The sequence below is a fragment of the Neofelis nebulosa genome, chromosome 12, assembly GCF_028018385.1.
Source record: "Neofelis nebulosa isolate mNeoNeb1 chromosome 12, mNeoNeb1.pri, whole genome shotgun sequence".
Classification (NCBI taxonomy): domain Eukaryota; kingdom Metazoa; phylum Chordata; class Mammalia; order Carnivora; family Felidae; genus Neofelis; species Neofelis nebulosa.
Genome location: NC_080793.1, coordinates 78,619,069 through 78,641,544, shown reverse-complemented (window position 1 = coordinate 78,641,544; position 22,476 = coordinate 78,619,069). Strand labels below are relative to the sequence as shown.

Here is a 22,476-nt window from a genome sequence, read left to right as displayed (position 1 = left end):
ATACAGATGACAGAAATCAAGAAGAAAATAACTAATAGATTTAATACATCTAAAGTATCTTATCATAACATTAATATCATTTTTTATAAAAGCAAAAAAAATGGATAATAGAAGAATGGTTAAATTATAGTACTATTAAAGTACTACAGTACAGTAGAGCATTATTAGGCATGAAAAATCAGAATGCACCTTTTACCCCTAGAATGAAGTCTTTTACTATAATTTCCCACTAAAAGCAACCAGCCATTTCTCTAGGAGCAAAACAATATACACAATTAGCCTGGAACAGTTTTGTTTTGTTTTGTTTTGTTTTCAGAGTAAAACACAAGGAAGCAAGGAAAAACAACTAGAATTGTGTTAAAAGGACTCAAGAGATAACGTGAAAAGTTTCCACTGGCCAAAACGGGATGAGTTGAGCATAATTAAGAGTAATAACTAGATGGAATAATGACTTGAAACATATTTGATATGTTTCAAAAAAAAATCTCATTGTTCACCTTGGAGAATGGTAGATAACCAATTCATTGCTTTGAAAGCTGGAAAATAAAGAGAGAATCAAACACTGTGTCCTTTCCCATACAACACTACCACAAAGTAAACCAAATGGCTGATGAGAAAATGTTTCCTTTATAGAGTGTTTAAGCTAATAAATAAAGAACACAATAATTTCATATCAGTATTTGCAACTCTGTTGAGGTCATGAATCTAGTCAATGACATTATAAAAAGAAAAACAATCATGTTATGAGGGGGAAGGACAGACACATCTCTTATGGCATAAACTTGCACAAAAAGAACTTGTATCTAATCATACCTTTGGATCAAACTACCAACTGAAAGAAGAGACGAGACAGAGAAATAGGCTAAACCCTACTATAACAGGCTAAATTTGCAAAATCCAAACTATGGGCAACTCTTTAGGACAAATGACCTAGTTTCTTTTTTTATTTTTAAGTTTATATTTATTTTGAGAGACAGAGCATGCATGGGAGGGGCAGAGACAGAGAGAGACAGAGAGACAGAGAGAGAGAGAGAGAGAGAGAGAGAGAGAGAGAGAGAGAATCCCAAGCAGGCTCCACACTTTCAGCACAGGGCCCAACTCAGGGCCTGATTTCACGAACTGTGAGATCATAACCTAAGATGAAGCCAAGAGTCGGATGCTTACCCAACTGAGCCACCCAGGCGTCCCGTGACCCAGTTTCTTTAACAAACAAATTGCACCCCCCCCCCCCAAAAAAAAAGAGATGGAGGGAAAATCCATAGATTAAAAACGACTGAAAATAAGTGACTCAGGAGACATATCAACCCATCACATTGTAGGGAACTTTTCTGGATGATGAAATCAAACAACTAAAAAATATGACACAATCAGAATGTTGAACGTGGACTGGCTAGTTGTTGATATTCAGAAATTAACTATTAATTTTTTTAGGTATGAAAATGGTAATGTGGTTATATATATTTTTAATTGTCCATATATTTTAGAATGCCTACTTTTTGGTACTTAGAAATACCAAATTATTGGTAAATTAATTGGTTAATTAGAAATACTGGTAAAATATTTACCAATGATGTTATTTGATATCTGGAATTTGCTTTAAAATATTGGAGTGGGGAATGGATAAGGAATAGATGAAACAAAATTGGCTCTGGGCTCATAACTGTTGAAGCTGGGAGATAGGGACATAGGAGTTCATTATTTTCACAAGTCTACTCCTTAGTATGTTTGACATTTTCCAAAATGAAAGTTAAGATAAACCATATACATGTCTATATTAATTTACATGGAGAAGTAACTATGTTAAATAATTAAGTTAAATACCAGATTCATATCAGTGGGTTTCTGTTACTACTTATTTTCATACAAACTGTTTCTTATTATGCATATGTACACATACGTAGTAAACATTCTGGAATGATACACCCCAAAATGTTAATAGCGGTTATCTTTCCTTTTCATATCTTTTGTAATACCTGAGACTTTTATCAGAAATATACACTACTCATAAACAGACTTAGACAAGTTCCTTCCCTTTAGAAAAACAGATGGGATCAAAGAACCAATACATAGGATAAAGCAGAGAGTAGTACAAGATAAGGAAAGAGCAGGTTCACGTCATGAATGTTATCACACGCACGCCTGTGCAAGAAACTCGGCTATTACTCTGAACCAGATAGGAGTCACTGAAGTGTTTTTCACAGAGAAGTGGCACGATCTGATTTGTATTTTGGAAGCATCATCCTGGCTACTGTGTTGAGATTAGATTGCAGTGAGAGACAAGGATGAGAGAAGGGAAAGCTATTACTACAGTCATCCAGGAGACAGGAAAGGGGGCTGCTCGGTAACAGTGGAGGTAACAGAAGAGGTCAGATTCTGGATATATTTCTATATTTAACTAAAGCTAAAAAAGGGGGGTGGGTGCCTGGGTGGCTCATTCAGTTGAGTGTCTGACTTGATTTGAGCTCAGGTCATGATCCCAGGGTTCTGAGATCAAGCCCCGTTTCTGGCTCTGCGCTGAGCACAGAGCCTGCTTAAGATTCTCTCTGCCTTTCCCTCTGCCCCTCCCCTGCTCACATGCACAGGCACTCTCTCTCTCTTTCTGTAGAAAGAAAGAAAGAAAGAGAGAGAGAGAGAGAGAGAGAGAGAGAGAGAGAGAGAGAGAAAGAAAGGGAGAAAGAAAGGGAGAAAGAAAGGGAGAAAAAAAGAAAGAAAGAGAGAGAGAGAGAGAGAAAGAAAGAAAGAAAGAAAGAAAGAAAGAAAGAAAGAAAGAAAGAAAGAAAGAAAGGGAGAAAGAAAGGGAGAAATAAAGAAAGAAGGAAGGAAAAAGTGAAGCTGAGATAATTTACTGATGGATTAGGTTGAGTTGTGAGACAGAGATCATTCTAGGATTAGTCTAAGGCTTTTGGCTTGAACAAGTGTAAGGATGGGATCATTACTTTCTAAGATGGGGCAAGTAGGAAGACCAAAGTTGGTTTGAGGTATATTACATTTGAGATGGCTTTTAGATATCCAGGTGGTGATAAGTTGGCAATTGGATACACGTTCATCCGCTTCTGTTGTGAATGGGTTGTCTACTTACATCTTTTCCAATAAGATCTCTCTGGTTCTCAATGACACCCCAAGGAGGGATTCCAACTGTCCAGATTTTTCTCAAGGACCGGAAGGAATGGGCTTTCAGGGCATCCCCAACATGTTTGGACACACCTATGAACAATCAGTTTAAAAGTCAAACTTTTATGCACAAATCATGCAAAACACTGTGACTGCAAGAAAGAGACAAATGGCAGATATACGCAAAAGGACATTCGTAGGGAAAGTTGTGGCGCAGTGGAATTAATTTCTGATATCTTGGCTTCCTCTACTCTCTCTTAACACCTCTTTCTCCTATCACTGACCTCTTTACCTGAATAATTCTCCTCTCCCTTTGGGTAAGTTTTGCTTACAACCTCAGTTCTTCCCCTATTTTTGATTGACCAGAAAGTCTTATGAGACCATCATGAATGTTCTAAATGGTTTTTTTTTTTTTCTGTAACCTTCTCAACTGTCCCAGCAAAACATCCTGCAGATGTGTCCCTTGCTTCACTGAAGCAAATTAATTTAATAGCTTATATATATAAGTATGCCAGCACGAATGCATTCATACTTGCCCTTCTGGAATTAATAATAACAATAACTATAAGAGCCAACACTTACTGAACTCTTACAATGCACCAGGTACTTTTGAAGTGTTTTCCATGCATTCACACTTTAAGTAGAAACTTCAGTCTATTTCATAGGCAAGAATTGAATCATAAAGAAGTTAAATAATTTGCCCAAGGTTATAGAGCTGGTGATTTGTAGAGCTAGGATTCCCACCCAAAATATCGGACTTTTCTTTTTTAAACAGACTTTGTTTCTTAAAGCAGTTTTAGGTTCACAGCAAAATTGAGCCAGTGGTACAGATTTCCCATGTACCCCCCACCCCTACACACCCACAACCCCTGACCACTATCAACATTGCCCATCAGAGTGGTACATTTGTACCACTGATGAACCTACACTGACACGTGATTATCACTCAAAGACCACAGTTTACATCAGGGATTGGTGCTGTAGATTCCATAGGTTTGAACAAATACACAATGATAATATTTCCATCATTATAGTATCAGACAGAACAGCATCACTGCCCTAAAATCGTCTGCATTCCACTTATTCATTCCCCCCGCCATAACCCCTTGCAACCACCGATCTTTATACTGTCTGTAGTTTTGCCTTTTGCAGAATGTCTTAAAGTGAGAATCACGTGGTATGTAGCCTTTGACATTGACTTAACCTGCCTTTTAATTACAACGCTGTGCCACTTTTCCTATATATATAGTTTTGACCCTATCTGTGTCATTAGCACAGAAACAAACAAACAAACACTCTACATATGCACACATCTGATGCACAGTACCTAACCATTTCTCCCTCTCTCTCTCTCTGGCATCTTCCCCTCCAACCTCTTTTACTTCTCCCAGAGTCATTTTCTAGAATCCAGGTTCTAGATGTATATCACCATCAACTGTGCAGTCAACTCTGCAGTAGGGTTTTGGATCCCATAGGTTTGGCATGGGTTATCAGCATTGTGGTGCTGCTGGTTGTATTTCCACATCCCACAGGTGGTTCTAGTACAGATTGTCTATTGAGACTCTCTGTAAAAGCCAGACCCGACTATATTATTTCCTATTCATTCTCCTGTTCAAATTCCTTTGAGAGCCCTCTGCTCTCAGCCCATCAGCATGGCATCTAGTATGGCTCCAGTCTCCCTGGTTGTCCCTGTCCTCTGCCGCAAGGCATACCCAGCCTGTAGCCTTATCACCTCTTTCTGCATGTGCCTGAAACTCCAGCTGTGTGCCTGGCCCTGAACGGCCACCTCTGCCTGGGATGCTCCTTCCTACTCTTCCCTCAAGGTCAATACCAAGTGCTATATCCTTGTCTATGTCTTCTCAGGTGCCCTCAGTTGGAACTGGAATGCGTCTTCCTCTTCCCTGTACTCCCAGATACTTGCTTTGCATTTCAACCAAGACCCAGTCAGTGTCGATTTTTAGTTAGTTGCTTATGGTCTGTCATAGTCTGCCCTATCACTAACCCCCGGGCCCATATCTTACTCATCTTTCATCCACAGCATCTACCCAAATGCTTTATATGTAGGAGATTCTTGTAGCCTGTGGCCTTCAACTGAATGCCAAAATTCAATTAAATGTCAAATGTCAAAAATTCACGCCAGATAACGTTCGACTACAGTAGAAGCAGCTCGAGAATAGGCAGAAGTTGGAAGGAAACCTTCTCAAATTTGAATGTACGTAAGAATCATCTGAGGATATTGTCAAAATGGACAGTGGCAGTCCTGCGGGTCTGGGGAGGTATCTGAGATCTGCGTTCCCAACAAGCTCCCCGGTGGTCCTGATGCTGCTCGTTCATGGATCCTTCCCTGAGCAGTCAGGCCTTAAGGAGCTGTGGTTGAATTGGGGCCGACCCTGATTATTGCGTAAGAAAGCTCCAAGCGTGTCTCCTTTCTCAGCTCTTTTGTTCATCTGAACGAATTCAATAGTCTTCACATTATCATATTTGTGTTCCTTAACTGGCCCTAACCTGAAATGTTTTAAAAAAAACAAACCAAAAAAGCAGTAAGTAAAATAAAGCACATGTTGTTAAAAAGGGAAACCACAGGCCCAAAATGGAATCACTTAGGCCAAGTTATCACACTGGGGCTTAGTACCTAACTGTAGTGCCAACCTCTCCCACCCCCGAAATGTAGTCTTAACTACTCAGTAAGAAAGTTTCTGATCAGCACCAATGAGGTAATGTCACAAGGACTCTCCCCCTCCCCTTCCCCGCCAAAGGAAGATGAGGTAATCTGCATGAAAGGACCCCCTCCCTTGCCCCCTGAGGGAAGGGGACCTAGCTTGCCACAGTCCTTTCTTTACTTTTGTTAATAACTTCCTTGCCCCACCCTCCTTCCTATAAAAACCTTCCACTTCATACATAGTCTCTGAGCAACTCTTTACTTGTGAAATGGGATGCTGCCCAATTCGTGAGCTGCTTAAGAAACACAATTCGATCTTCAAATTTATGCAGTTGTATTTTTGTTGTCAAACTTGACCATGGGGAGTTTAGCTCTTGCCCATGGCCGCACACTACATACTTGCATGGATTCCGTGTCCTTTCAAACCTCACCATAGCCTCAAGTTCACGAAAAGACTATTTTGTTGAAGTTTACCCAAAGTTGTGGTAAAATGGCAGATGTTAACAATGGTGAAAACACATACTAGGAAAGGTCTATGATTCTTCTGGGGCTTTTTTTTGTTTTTGTTTTTGTTTTCCGGTCACCATGCTTTTTGTCTGACTCGTGCTACCATATCCGCTGGGAGCACTGCAGAGCACAGATTGGGTGCCATGCTGCCTGATTCAGTTAGAAAGAGGTATTTAAAAAAAAAAGAAGAAGAAGAAAGAAGAAGAAGAAGATGAAAAGAAAGAGAAACAGTGCACTTTACCAGTATTAATGCCTTCAGTTATTATCCATGCTCCCGTTGTCTCCGCAGCTTTGACCAAACCTTGGCTGAAGATCTCTTTAAGCTTAGACGGCATCCTGAAGTTCTGGACGCCCCCGTGGACAGAGATCACCAGTTTGGGCAGTTCCATCTTCCACTCTTTCAACATTAAATGTAACAGATGATCTGCCTTTGTATCATAAGATGTTCTAATATACTGGAAGATATGCATAGACACATGTACATAAAACAGTGAAAACTACATGCTGGGCAACAATAAGCACACAGCAGGGCGACTGGAATGGCCCAAACTTAAAAGGAAGTGTCTGGGATTTCTTTAAAAGTTCATCTTTGTGCAATGTAAACATTTACTTTGAAAGGATCCCACACCCCGCTTTAAGTTCCTTCTGGGAATTACAAGTCACGGTAGGAAGGCTTCCTCTGGTTTTCAGGGTTGACCCACCAATGTCCTCTAGAAGATCTGGGATGAGGCAGAAATACTTCAAACTGGCAAAAACCACTACTCCAGGAAACCCATTTAAAAAAAAAGCACTTACACAGAGGTGAAATGGGGTTTTTCATACATGGTATGGCCTTTGATTTACTTGACTATTTCATAAATTTGCATAATTTAAATTAAATTCTGGTCTGGGAGCATGTACATTTAATTTATTGTAAATTTTATATTCTAAACATTTCCTTTATATATAATTACCTCTCTGAAAATGCCTTTTTCCAAAATAAATACTTTTCACAAAAGAATCACATCTTTGACTAGTCAATGTAACCAAAAGAAGAGAGAATCTGAGTCAGCGGGTAGGACCAGAATCATTTTGTGCTTTGCCTGAGATCATAGTGTATAACTGGTTCTCTTTTTCCGGCAGATGCAGCCGCACACAGACTGTGAAAATCATATTGAGAGGAGTTTGCCATCCTCGAGCATAAGCCAGCCAACAGCAAGAATAAGATTCATAGGAACGAGGGCACTAAGAAACCATGAATTAGAAAACTACACCAAAAAGAACCACAGGTGGAGATCTTCATCCATATGAAATAGAATTCTCACATTATCTTCCAGGATGTGATAGTGACTTAAAACAACTGTCCATTCACCTTTGAAATTCTTAAAACATAATCTCTTTATTAAAATGTTAGAATTTCTGAACATCGAGTTGGTACAGCCCATCACAGAATGTAATAGAACCTAAGGATAATCAGGATTCAATTTACAGGTGAGGGAAATGAGTTGCCATGGCTTCTTACATATTCACATAGTAGGAAAAAATACAAGTTGACCTTTGTGAAAGGGTTTGTGTTGCTCCAAAACATGAATAAAGGCAGAGGAGGAGGCTCTAATGTGGTTCACCTTTTCTCTACCTCAACTCTCCTGGGTGCCTCTCTCTTTCATCTAGAAGTCCTTTTAGTCCTAGCAGATATTTCTCCTAGAGATTTCAGATAAACAACCTTGATTAACTAAATTATCAGCACTGGAGTCTTTTCTTCCAAAGGCCAACCGAAGATGATGCCAAAGGTTAATGACTTACTTCCCCCCCCCCCCTCCTTTATAACTAACTGGGCAGATTCTTACTGGCATAGATTCTTCTCAAATCCTCTGTGGAATGAGGTGGGCGGGATAAACTGGGAAGGGGAATGCAGTGGAGGGAGAAGAATAACCAGCTCTCACTGCTTTCCCGCCTCTCGCTGTAAACACGAAGTGCAGTTCTGGTATTAAATATGAAAGGTAGATTCTTCTCTTCTGAGAGATCACATAAAATGCATTCCAGGTACTTAGGATGTAATGAAGTCTAACGCTAAGCCTAAAATCTGTTAGTGATCAGGAGATCTGTTGAACCATATTTTCAGTTCTCCTAAATGTACCATACTCTCCCTTGGCCTTCCCACCAGCCCAGAGTGGTCTTACCCCTCTGCCTCACCAGACACCAAACACCTCACTCACCTTTCTGATATCAGCTTAGCTGTCCCTACTTCCAGATGGCTTCCTTCACACACACACACACACACACACACACACACACACACACACACAGAAAAACAAGAGTTACCCTTTTCATTCTCTAGAAGAACCCTGGTATTCCCATCCAGAGCATCCCTGCGCCACCCCCCTCCCATGGAACAGATGCTCCCTGGGGCTTAGCAAAGTGGGAGCACCAATGAATATCTCCCAAATGGATGGAAAAAAATGAGTAAATCAAGGTGATTTGATTATGAATGAACATAAAAGCAAAAGGAGGTAGATTAAACTTAAGGGGGCATTTATATACGGGGTTCTATAAGAGTCAGCTTCCAGAAAGGACTGTAGAGGGGGATGAGTGCAGTTTTCCTACCAACTAAAGAAAACTTCAACATACAACACCAAACACAAGAGGATTAATAACTGGAAAAGTAGATGACTGTAAAACTCTATTATGAAACTTGATTATGACTGCATCATTAAGAACTGTTGTTTCAAATTCATTCAACTGAAGGTCACACTCCAGGATACAGTTGATTCTAAGCTTTCCTGAGGTGGAAGCCCCTGCAGGTTCCCAAGGGAAATCTGCCTCTAATAAAACAGGTGATTACCAAGCACAAGGAAAAACACCTGAGAGATGCCTGACCTGTCAGAACTATGCAAATTACATGCAAACTCCATATTAGAACAGGAGGAAAACTGGCCCGGAAAGCCCAAGGACTATCATTCAGGGGGTACAGAGAAAAATTCCCCCACTTCCTCTCATGAGGACTTGGCAGGCATGAACAGCCCCAAGTTACTGGTAATTGCTATGGTCATGCTTTAGCTAAAGCCTGCTCTTTGGCAGTGACTTTTCTCCATTCCTTAAAAATGGGGCAGTCCTTTCTCAAGAGCAATAAGCCATTCTCCTATGGGGAAGGCATAACCACGCTGAAAGAGGTCAAATAAAGACCTGGCCATACCACACCCTGGAAAGGTATAATGCCCTCAGACGTAAAGGAAAGAGAAGAGTCAGGTCATTTTTGGGAAGAGGTCAATACCATGGAACACTTTTGCAATAAAACCTGGTCATCTGATCACCTACACTTGGAGATACAATTGGAAGAAACATTTGGTGGTTACTTTCTGTTAAAAACTAGCAAAACGGGGTGCCTGGTGGCTGAGTCAGTTGAGCGTCTGACTTTGATTTTGGCTCAGGTCATGATCCCAGGGTCATGGGATCGAGCCCTATGTCAGGCTTCAGGCTAACTGTGCAGCCTGCTTAAGATTCTCTATCCCTCTCCCTCTGCCCCTCTCTCCCCTATTGCACTCTCTCTCTCTTAAACAACAACAACAACAAAAAAAAAGCTAGCAAAATAATGTGAGCTATTAGCAAACCTTGGAGTGGTGGGTATGCTCTCCGTCTTGAAAATTAATAGTGCCAAACGTATCTGTAGGGCTTTTCCTTGTGTGCTTTTCAACAGACCATTGCTCATTTTCATTACCATTGGCAGCTGAGATGGTCCAGGAATAATCTATCCCATGATGGTCTCCAATTAATCGCCCACAGTAACACCTTAAATATGGGATAAAAACCAGTTTCAGAATAGAAAACTACACAATATCAAAATAGAAAATAGATGTAATGTTTCTACATTTTTCTAGGTAATATATAGATGATACAAATGAACAATTTTTGAAACTCCACATTAATATTTTATATTAGATTTATATCACTAGATTGTCTTCTGAGTTTAGAAATACCCTCAGTGGTTCTCTCCCTTGGCTGCACATTAAAATCATTTGGGGAATGTTTTAAAAAAACACCAAAAATCTTGTGCACACCCATGTTCATTTAAGTATTCCAAATCATTATTCATAATCGCCAAGTGCCCACTGACAGATGAATAGCCAAACCAATGTGGCATATACATACAATGGAATATTATCTAGCCTTAAAAAGGGAAGAATCCTGGATATGCTTCAATATGGTTAAAATTTGAGGATATTATGCTAAGTGAAATAAGCCAGTCATAACACAACTGCTGTATGACTCCACTTATACGAGGTATGCAGAGTAGTCAAATCCACAGTGACAGAAAATAGAATGAATGGTGGTTGCCAGGGGCTGGGAGGAGTGGCCAATGGGGAATTATTGTTTAGTGGACACAGAGTTTCAGTTTTACAAGATGAAAAAGTTCTGAAGATCTGTTGTACAACATAAATATAATTAACACTACTGAAATTGTTAGGATGGTAAAAAAAAATCATATTGTACACTTCAAATATGTGTGGTTTATGTTAATTATATCTCAACAAAGCTGTTAAGAAAAAAATGAGAGTGGAGGGGATAGCTAAATTGGCAAGGGGCATTAAGGAAGACACTTCTTGGGATGAGCACTGGGTGTCACAGGTAAGGGATGAAATCACTGGACTCTACTCCTGAAATCATTACTGCACTATATGCTAACTAACTTGGATGTAAATTAAAAAAAAAAAAACAACGCTATCCTAAAAATAAAAAAAAAGAAAGAAACGAGGGGTGCCAGGGTGGCTCAGTCGGTTAAGTATCTGACTTGATTTTGGCTCAGGTCATGATCTCAGGGTTGTGAGATCGAGTCCCATGCCGGGCTCCTTTCTGGGCGTGGAGCTTGCTTAAGACTCTCTCTTTCTCTCCTTCTGCCCTTCCCCCATTTGCGTACGTGTGCGCTCTCTCTCAAAAAAAAAAAAAAAAGAAAAAAACCCTAAAAATCTCTAATATGCAATACTTAAGGAGAGTCAGAAGATGTCTTCATGTAAAACATAATATGCATATTGAAAGGAATATTAATCAATGCAAAAAAAGATTCAACTTCAGAGAAACATGTAAACATAGAGCTGCCACAAGAAAAGAGCCATGAATGAGCCTTGACTATAAATATAAATAATAAATTAATACTTGTAATATAAGGAAGGAAAAGTCAATAAATGTTCTTGCCAATAATTAGAAGGTGTGAAAACTATTTCAGATACATAGCCATAATTTCTACAATGTAACAAAATAAGCAAATTAAAAGGTTAAATCTTTTTGAAACTAGAACTACATAAAAACTAACAAAATATAATAATAGTCATATTGGCGAAAGGATGATAACCTTCTTGTGTTTCCCGAATTAGAAAGCACCAGAAGGAAAATTTACAATTTGAGCACACAGAACCTTAAAACCTGAGGCAATGAAAAATCATATGTCTGCCGACCAAGAAAGTTATTTGCATCAAATATGTCAGATCATATACCCATTGTATACAAAGAGGTTACTCAACTTTATAAGTGATTCTGGCTTTTCATGTGTGTGTGTGAAAAGCAACATAAAAATGTGTACAAGTTATAGGTCTCTGCTAAGCAAGAAAACAGGATGATAAGGAGAAGTCAGAACAAGAAGTCAGAGGACCATTTTGGAGTTCTGCATGGAGGGGCTCTTGACTCAAAGGGTGGAGAAATAATCTCAAATGTATAAAATATACATAATAAGAATCTATCAAAGAGAAATGTATCACCTGGTCATCTTTTAGAACCAGGGTTAGTCTTCAAAATGAAAAAGGATTTTATTCATAAGCTGAATGATTCATTTCACTGTGGCTTTTTCAAACCGGACATGAGTGAAGGCAAACCATCATTCACACCTGGAAAGATAAATCACTAACTTTTCATAGGACTATTCTTCAGTTTGAACCCACTTTGCTCTAAGTATTTTTCTAGTCTAACCCATTTGATTGGGTCAATGTAGTTTTATTCTAGTTTTCACCAGGTCATTAAATTATGGCAAGATGTTCTCATAGAAGAAACCAATTACCCCCAAATTTAAAAAAAAAGCTTCCATAATCATCCTTTTAGTTAAAACTTTTAGAAGTCTTAAATTACATATCACTAACTAAAGACTCACCTTGAGAATCACCTTTGTAAAGGTGCTAAATGCCAGTTCCTTCCCAAATTGCTTTTATACATTCTATAAAATACCCATCAAAATACTAAAAGAATTTTTCAGGGAATTTGACAAAGCAATTCTAACATTCATACGGATATGTAAATTGTTTAAAAGAGTAAAATGACTTAAAAAAATAAAAAGAATAAAGCATAGCGGACTTGCCCTATCAGATATCAAGATATATTACAAAACTATAATAATGAAGCAGAGTGGCATTTACCAGGAACAGGAGAAGTAGGTCAATGACATTAAAAAAAATAAAATAAAATAAAATAAAATAAAATAAAATAAAATAAAATAAAATAAAATAAAATAAAATAAGATAAAATAGCTTAGAAACACAGCCATAGACATATGGGAATCTGTTATGTAACAGAGAAGATACCAGCAATGGCTAGGATAGACTGCTCAGTAACTGACATTGAGACATTTCATTCTCTTTATGAAAAAAATCAAACTAGGTCCTAGTTAGGTGCAAAAATTACAAGTTTCAACCATTTTTAATTTCTGGATAGTGTGAAATAGATGTTTTTCCAGTATCATCCACATTAGTTATCTCTAAAGATTGTGAGGTTGGGAAAATATTGCCAGGGAGAGGTTCTGGAGAATAAAGTAGGAAACAGAAGGAATAAATGAAGCCATCCACTTCTTTTCAATATAGTCTTGGGTTTTCCTTTCAGTGTCAGCAAATTTGAAATAATTACTAAAAAGTAAAAATAATTTGAGGAAAGATAAAAGAGGTTAGCCAAATGGAAACTCTTCATCAGTGTTATGAACTGAACTGTGTCCCCCAAAATTCAGAGGTTGAAGCCCTAATCCCCAATGTGACTGTATTTGGAGATAGGGCCTATAAGACAGTACTAGTTTAAATGATGCCATAAGATAAATGTGAGACAGAAAACTGTCAAAACCTAGAGGTGAAAACAGGTAACAATCTCTTTGACCTCAGCCACAGCAATTTCCTGCTCGACATGTCTCTAAAGGCAAGGGAAATAAAAGCAAAAATGAAGTACTGGGACCTCATCAAGATAAAAAAACTTCTACACTGTAAAGGAAAAAAAAAAAATCAACAAAACAGAAAGGCAACTGATGGAATGGGAGAAGATATCTGCAAATGACACATCGAATAAAGGGCCAGTATGCAAAATCTATAAAATACCTACCAAACTCAACACTTGAAAAACGAATAATCCAGTGAAGAAAAGGGCAGAAAACATGAATAGGCACTTTTCCAAAGAAGACATCCAGATGGCCAACAGACACATGAAAAGATGTTCAACATCACTCATCATCGGGGAAATACAAATCAAAACCACAATGAGATGCCACCCCACAACTGTCAGAATGGCTAACATTAACAACTCAGGAAACAACAGATGCTGGCATGGATGTGAAGAAACGGGAACCCTCTTGCACTGTTGGTGGGAATACAAACTGGTGCAGCTGCTTTGGAAAACAGTGTGGAGGTTCCTCAAAAAATTAAAAATAGAATTACCCTATGACCCAGCAATAGCATTACTAGATATTTATCCAAAGGATACAGGAGTGCTGTTTCGAGAGGGCACATGCACCTCAATGTTTATAGCAGCACTGTCAACAATAGCGAAATTATGGAAAGAGCCCAAATATCCATCAACTGATGAATGGATAAAGAAGATGAGGTTTATATATACAGTGAAATACTACTTGGCAACGAGAAAGAATGAAATCCTGACATTTGCAGCGACATGGATGGAACTGGAGGGTATTATGCTAAGTGACATAAGTCAGAGAAAGACAGATATCCTATGTTTTCACTCCTATGTGAAACTTGAGAAGCTTAACAGAAGACCATGGGGAAGAGAAGGAGGAAAAATAGTTTCAAACAGAGAGGGAGGCAAACCATAAGAGACGGTTGAATAGAACAAACTGAGAGTTGATGGCGGGGAGGGGAGTAGAGAGGGGGAAATGGGTGATGGGCATTGAGGAGGGCACTTGTTGGAATGAGCACTGGGGGTTGTATGCATGCGATGAACATGGGAATCTACCCCCAAACCAAGAGCACACTGTATACACTGTATGTTAGCTAACTTGACAATAAATTATATAAAGAATAAATAAATGAATGAATGAATGAATGAATGAATAAATAAATAAATAATTCAGCAGCAAAAAAATAAGTAAATAATAAGTGAGGTCATAAGAGTGGGACTCTAATCTGATAGGGATGGTGTCTTTGTAAGAAAACAAAGAGACACAAAAGCTCTCTTCTCTGTCAGCGCACAGAGGAAGGGCCATGTGAAGACACAGCGGGAAGGTAGCTGCCTGCAGAACAAGAAGAGACACCTCATCAGAAACCAGCTCTAATGGCACCTTGATCTTGGACTCGCATGGCTCTGAAATAATAGATTTTTATTGTTTAAACCACCCAATGTGTAGTACGCTGTTAGGGCAGCTTGAACAGACCAACACACCCAGCAAGCTTATACTTCCTCTCCTCCTACAGCCGTGGACTGTGTTTTCCTTTCCCCATAATTTGCTAAACTTGGGATTCTGGATTTTTTTCTTTGACAAAAATGAGTTTAACTCTGGGTCAATCCGTAATGTGAACTATGCTCAAAATTCAGGAAATTACATTTTCCTCCACTTACAAAGAGAAGGGTAACACCTGTTATTAACAGATAGTTTAAAATGCAAATCACTGTTAACATTTGTATTCTGCTGAAGAGTTCATTTTGCCCATAAGCTTGGGTAATATTGTGATTTATAATAAATATATATTTGGTCTTTGTTCCCATTTATGGCACAGAGTCCCTAAAACCCTTGAAATTCCCTATGTGATAAGAAAGATAAGGATGCTGATAAGAAAGATAAAGATAAGCCACCAATGGCCAATGATTCAACCAATCAAGCTTATGTAATAAAGCCTCTATAAAAACCGAAAAGGATGGCATTCAGAGAACTTCAGGTTGGTGATCATATGCAGGTGTTAGAAGACTGATTTGCTCAGAAAGAACATTGAAGCTCCGTGCCCCTTCCCAAATACCTGGCCCTATGCACCTCTTCTATCTAGCTGTTTATCCTTCCTAATATCCTTTATAATAAACTGGTAAACATAAGCCAATGTTTCTCTGAGTCTGGGAGCCTTGCTAGCAAATTAAATGACCCCGTGGAGATATCCTTGGGAATCTCTCATCTATAGCCTACCACTCAGAACCACAGGTGACAACTTGGACTTGGGGTTGGCACCCAAAGTGCGGGGAAGAAGAGCAGTCTTGTAGGACTGAGCTGTTCACCTACAGGATGTGACACTATCTCCAGAATTTAATTTCCTGGTGCTGTTGGAAAAAAACATACACATCAAAACCGGTGTCAGAATCAGAGCTTGGTCTGAGCACACATCACTTGAAAGTCATAGATCAAACACAGTGCACAAAGCATCTTCATTATCCAAGTAAAATATAACATAGTCAAATGAAAAGGTAATGCTTTACAAGTATTTCAACTGCTAGAAGCTCTTGCCGAACGCCCTTGCCATTTACATGTCTCAGTAATTCAAGTAATCTATTACAATCAAAAACTCGCTCTCCTTCAAAAACATCCCACATTTGTTTTTAAAACTTCCCTTGGAGAGGTAAACAGGATCCACCAATAAAGTCCTTTCATTGAGTCCATTCAAGATGTGAGAAAACTACCCCAATAAGTTTTACACAGAGTGCCTAAATATTAAAATAAATCTTATTTCTCTAAGTCTTACCTGATTAAATTCTGGCAGACCTGGCATCCTGCGGTGCATCTAAATTAAAAAAAAACAACACAACCTCTGTTAGTTTAGTGATACATTTTGAAAGCACACTTCATGCACATACCGTAAATATCTATTATTTTCCAAGGTCTAGCAAAATCAGCACGTGTTAGTACTCATGTATCATTTCCCAAATATTCCCATTTGTCATTTACCAAATATAATTAGACTGCAGCAACCATGACCTAATGAACAGAACGCTGAATTTGAAACCTAAATACCTGGATTTAAATCTCATTGATTCAATGATTCCTCCAAGCCCCAGTGTTCACATCTGAAAATAACATCTGCCCCATAAGGTTATTAAGAGGATGACCTGAGATAATATATGTAATGTGTCTTAGAGTGGTGGCATTGCAGTATATATAATAATGGTAGCTATTATTATTATTATTACACTATGAAGATAAGAGCATTCTTGAGAATTCTGAGAATTAAGAAAATGTATTTACATAGTATAAATATGTAAACATATATTTATAAATTATATATAATAATTATATATTACTTATATGCTGTATATTATATGATTTAGTAATATAATTATATATAAATTTATATATAAACAACTTTAAAACCATAAAACACTGTCAAATCAAAAGACGGTTGGTGTGATTATAAGTATTACCTTTATTAATCTTTCTTTTTATAATTCAAAAAAGAACCTTCTGATGTTGGGGGATCATGGTGATCATCACTGATCATATTTTAGGTATAAAGAAGTTTCAATTAGAAGAGAATATTAGTTAAAACAATGGAAGAAAATATAGTACTCATAGAATCAGGATCATTCTAAATTATTCGGAAACAAATATTTAGGCCCTGTCACTTCTTCCTGTCCTAGCCTTTTGGGACTGTCTTTTCTCAGAAGCTTCACTTCACCAGCAAATTAAAAATAAGAAGGAAAAAGACATTGTCATCAAGTCTATCAGATCTGTTTCTTATTAGGAATTACAAAAATAACAAACAAAAGATAAATTTTCATCTAAATTTAAAATCATGAACTATCACCTTTTTCTTGTTCACAGTCAGGAAGAAAACCTCATGAAAGATACAATTTTGAGATTCTTACTAGGATCTAAGAAAAAGGCTGGCAAACGAAGAACCATAATCATCCATTAATTTTTTTCATAATTACACAAAATAGAGACTGCTTGTGGTAGATCTTGGACCATTCCATAATATGGAGCTATGATCATTGCTATTCTTCTTGAATCTATGGGCTAATGGCCTATAGTTTATCACATTTCATTAACATGATGATTATGAAAATGATTTTCTATTTACAGAAGCAGAAGGAGTTGCCTGAGCTCAGTCTGCCTTCCATTGCGACCACCATCACATCACAAGATGTCATAAAAGATGAAGGGAAAAAACAAGGTTACCCTGGCATTCTGTAAAACATTTTATAAGCAGGTAAAATGAGAACTTCCAATCACAAGGCTTACAGACCACAGGTAATTCAATGAGGGTGGGGCTAGTAAATATTTAACAAAGGCAAGGATCACTGTTTTAGTTGTCCCCAAAGATCAAGAATTTCATGCTACCCTACATAAGCATACAACTGTGGTTTCTAAACTTTAAATGAACATAAGGCCAAATGCTAAAAAGGATCTAAAAATAGAGTGCCCCCCCAATTAAAATATGGCTCTTCTATTTTCCTTTTCCTTTTAATTTCTACTCCCCAAGGGCAATGCCATCCAATCTTAATTTCATGAACCCAATTACCCTGGGGAATTTTCCATAGCCCTTTATTCTCCTATCTTTCACTGGCCGCTGTTTTGAACTTTGTTCTAAAAGTAGAGCTTCCAAAGGGTTCTCAAGAGCTCAGCAAACTCAAGTCATTCCATTCTGCCATCCACTACCCGCTCAAACAAAAAGTATATGGGTAAAACAGGGAACTGTGCATAATCTGAACACGGCGTCTTGAAATATCCTAAACTGTCACGATTTTCCATAAATGCTTGAGATGGGGATAAGGAACATTCACAATATTTTCAATATTCAGTATTCAGAAGCTGTAAATTGTTCATCCAAACCAGGTAGAATGGACACAGCACCAGATATTTTCCTCATTTCTTTTTTTTAATTCAAGTTTTTAAATTATTTTTTTTTAATTTTTATTTATTTTGAGAGAGAGAGAGAGAGAGAGAGGCAGAAAACTAACAAGTGGGGAAGGGGCAGAGACAAAGGGGGACAGAGTATCCCAAGCAGGTTCCATGCAGACAGCAGAGAGCCTGATGTGGGGCTTGAACCCACGAACCGTGAGATCATGACCTGAGCCAAAGGCAGTCACTTAACCAACTGAGCCACCCCCTTAGGTTTTGAATTTTAATTTCAGTATAGTTAACATCCAGTATTCTGTTAGTTTCAGGTGTACAATAGAGTGATTCAACAATGCTCTACAGCACTCAGTGTTCATCCTAAATGCGCCCTTAATCCCCTTCACCATTTCACCCACCTCCTTCCAGTAACCTTCAGATTATCCTCTGCAGTAAAGAGTCTATTTCTCGGGGCACCTGGGTGGCGCAGTCGGTTAAGCGTCCGACTTCAGCCAGGTCACGATCTCGCGGTCCGTGAGTTCGAGCCCCGCGTCAGGCTCTGGGCTGATGGCTCGGAGCCTGGAGCCTGTTTCCGATTCTGTGTCTCCCTCTCTCTCTGCCCCTCCCCCGTTCATGCTATGTCTCTCTCTGTCCCAAAAATAAATAAATAAACATTAAAAAAAATTAAAAAAAAAAAAAAAAAAGAGTCTATTTCTCAGTTTGTCTCCCTCTCCTTTTTTGTCTTCCCCTTTGCTCATTTGTTTTGTTTCTTAAATTCCACAAATGAGTTAAATCATATGGTCTCTGTCTTTCCCTGACTTATTTTGCTTAGCATGATGATCTCTAGCGCCATCATGTTTGTTGCAGGGGTTCCCCTGATTGCCATTATTTCACTAAGAGAAATAGAAGCATCAAAGAAATGACAACCGCCACGATAGTAACAGTGGCTCCATCAGGGTGATGTCATTACGATAAACTTTTTCTTCTTTATACTTCCCTCGGTCATTAAACAGATGTTAATCAGGAGCGTACCAAGCAGCAGGCACGGTCAGAAGCAACTGGGGTTGGAGTAAAGTATGAAATCAACAAGGTCCCTGAGTTCCGCAGGTTGCCTACAATAATCGTGTATTATTTTTATAAAGACAACGAAACAGGGGCGCCTGGGTAGCTCAATCAGTTAAGCATCTGACTTCAGCTCAGGTCATGATCTCACAGTTCATGCCGACGGCTCAGAGCCTGGAACCTGTTTCAGATTCTGCGCCTCCCTTGCTCTCTCTGCCCCTCCCCCACTTGTGCTCTGTCTATCTCTCTCTCTCTCTCAAAAAGAAATAAACATTGAAATAAATAAATATATAAAAAGAAACATTGATTAAAAATAAAGAAACACTCACTTTACAGATATATATTATTGAATCCTCTAGACAAATCATATCTCTAAGTTTCCACAAACAGTCCTCAAAGTAGTGTTGCTTTAAAATGGAAAATAGAATTAAAAATTGTACCTGTGAGGGTCTTTTGAGCTAGGTATGATTTTGCTACATTCTCTCTTGTTGAACACTCCTTCAATCCAGGATTTCTGGGACTGAAGAGAAAGTGTCGTTATTTTTCATATTATAATTATGTAAGAAAGCAGTGTAAATACAGTAGTTCCGGTAGGCAAGATATATTTAAGTATCATGGAGACGAATCAAAATGTCAAGACCAACCCCAAACAGACTAAGCATTTACTGGCTTCTATCACACACAACACAGACACAAATAAACCAAATGTGAACACAAAAATAATCACAAATAGATCCATAATCTCATTTTCAGCAAAATGTCCATAAATGCACAAAACTCTAGGAAGAGAGTAATGTTATAAGTAAAGCATCATTTTAATTCTGTTACAAGTCACTTTTAAATCTTGTACCATAGTTCTATAGAGTGAATTTCAAGTTCTCAAACTTCAAAATTCTCACTCATAAAGTCCCACTTTGGTGAAGATTTCACAGGAAGCTGGAATCTCAGCAGGATTTTGTGAAAGGGCTTTAATCTCAAATGGGACTGGAGGATATGAATTGAGGAATCTCATGCACATGACCTCAGAAGAACAGAGCTTAAAAACTGAGACACTGACTCCCAGTAAATGCCTCACATACAGAAGACTGAGACTTATCTCCTGACCAATGAACATCTGCCAAGAATCTCTCCTCATCCTCAAGCCAATGAACTTAATGACTTGGAGTCTGGCTGGACTTCTTCCTGTTTGCACTCCTTGCCCATAAATACAGACCACCCCAAGCCTTCCATGGACTCAGGTATAGCTTGCTACAGCGTGCTTCCTGAACGGCAATTCTCTTGCTCCTCCTGAATCAACTCAATTTCTGGTCATTAGGGCTTGCCTCAGTTTACCTCTCTATTTAGGTAGACAATTTGATTCACATTCTATAAGCCTGGATTACCCCTGACTGTGCCGCTTCATGTTGCACAGCCTACAACCGTCCTTAAATCCTGATGGGACATAGGTACTCGCTCAACCTCGTAATAAAATCTCTCCCATTCTACAAAACTCAACTCACAGCCATGCTCTCCCATGGGCCATATTATAAATCCAGAAGCAGAGGACACTGGAGCCACAATAGACCCCAGCCAATTGATGAGCTTGGCCTTCTCTTATTTGAAAATATTTTAGCTCATATAAACATATAAGTACATTACATAAAAATATAAACACATGCATTACCGCAGTGACAAAAGGGCAGTGGACGGGAATCTGCAAGGGGGCTTTTCAAACTCCATGTTACTGCCGCCCCCACCTCACTCTGACATCTGTTCTCATCCTACAGTTGCAGGAAATGCACAGCACTAGACAACAGGTGACAAATCCAGCTGTGCAACCTCATTCTCTGGGACTTTGTCCTCACGACCCAGATGCTCAGGACATGGCCACCCTAAAACATGCTGCCTTGGTGTATAGGTTCTTTTGAGCTGTAGGCACTTGGAAAACGGCAAGTACAGTGAGAGGCTTTCGCTGAACTCTCCCTATCTGCCTAAAGATGGATCTTCCACAGGAACTCAATTGTCATAAAGCCCTGGGAGTTTCATCAACCAGGAAGGATTGACTCTTATCTCAAGACAAGGGAGTAGAAGTCAACATCACACCCAGACAAACCTGGTCACAAACTATCATATCTCCCATCTATTCTTCTAAGGGCCCATTCATCTTTTCTACAAATCATTAACTCTCTCCTAAATTGCCTACACCCCCAACCCTTCCCCTATTGGGACAGTATATCAATTCTCAAATATCACCCTTTTTGGGGCATTTACTTTCGTTTTCCTGTTATGTTCCCATGCACCTATCAAAAATTAATAAATGTGTCTATCTTTTCTTCTGTCAGTTTATTACAGAGCCAGCCATCAAACCTAAGAGAGCAGGGGAAAAGTTTTCCTTCCCCCACAATTACAAATGAGGCATTTATGGATTCCCCTGTATACTTCAATATTAAACTCATGGATTTTGTTCAATATGCACCAACCCTAAACACAACTGCTGACTACTGAATGGAACTGTATATAAGCAGAATCCAGATCTTGTTAAGCAAAAAGGAGGGGGGTGGGCATTGACTGACTGGTTCCTGCACATTTTAAACATATCTATAAACAAGGAAAACTTCCCAGATCAAGCCCAGGTCATCTTAAAATCATTCTACCCTCTTTTTTTAATTTTTAGACAGAGAGAGCATGAGGGCAGGGGAGAGGGACACAAGGAGAGACATAATCTTAAGCAGGCTGTACACTCAGTGCAGAGCCTGACACAGGACTCGATCCAACAACCCTGGATTCATAACCTGAGCCAAAATCAAGAGTCAGACACTCAAGTGACTGAGCCACCCAGGTGCCCCCAAAATCATTCTACCTTCTTATCCCTTTTGCATAGTCAGCAGCTTTTTAAAAGCCATCTGCTAAATTGGTAGAGCACTAAAAACATAGAAACTTGGAAAAATTCAGAGTCACAGACCATGGAGTGAACTCAACAAAGTAATCTCAAAATCTACTTACTATAACAAGAAATGACACAATCTTTTGGAATTGGTAAGTCCTATTTCCACTACAAAAACTAACATTTTCGTTTATTCATTCTGCAAGCATTTAAGTACCTAACTTTTGCAAAGTACTGAAAAGAGTGCTATAGGGAAGTCAGTATGTTCTCAAAGAGCTCTTCATTCCAAATTGA

At 38.7% G+C, this 22,476-nt stretch overlaps 1 protein-coding gene across 5 annotated transcripts in view; it reads right to left on the bottom strand.

The window, feature by feature from the left end:
* TRPM6 (transient receptor potential cation channel subfamily M member 6) overlaps positions 1 to 22,476 on the bottom strand; it is a 202,895-nt gene that overhangs the window by 102,201 nt on the left and 78,218 nt on the right. For all 5 annotated transcript variants that reach the window (XM_058695681.1, XM_058695682.1, XM_058695678.1 and 2 more), the window contains 5 exons: positions 19,760 to 19,839; positions 16,168 to 16,206; positions 9,865 to 10,042; positions 6,519 to 6,732; positions 3,080 to 3,204 (listed from right to left, as the gene is read on the bottom strand). In XM_058695681.1, coding sequence (XP_058551664.1) covers positions 3,080 to 3,204; positions 6,519 to 6,732; positions 9,865 to 10,042; positions 16,168 to 16,206; positions 19,760 to 19,839 — 636 coding nt within the window. The remainder of the gene's footprint in view (positions 1 to 3,079; positions 3,205 to 6,518; positions 6,733 to 9,864; positions 10,043 to 16,167; positions 16,207 to 19,759; positions 19,840 to 22,476) is intronic.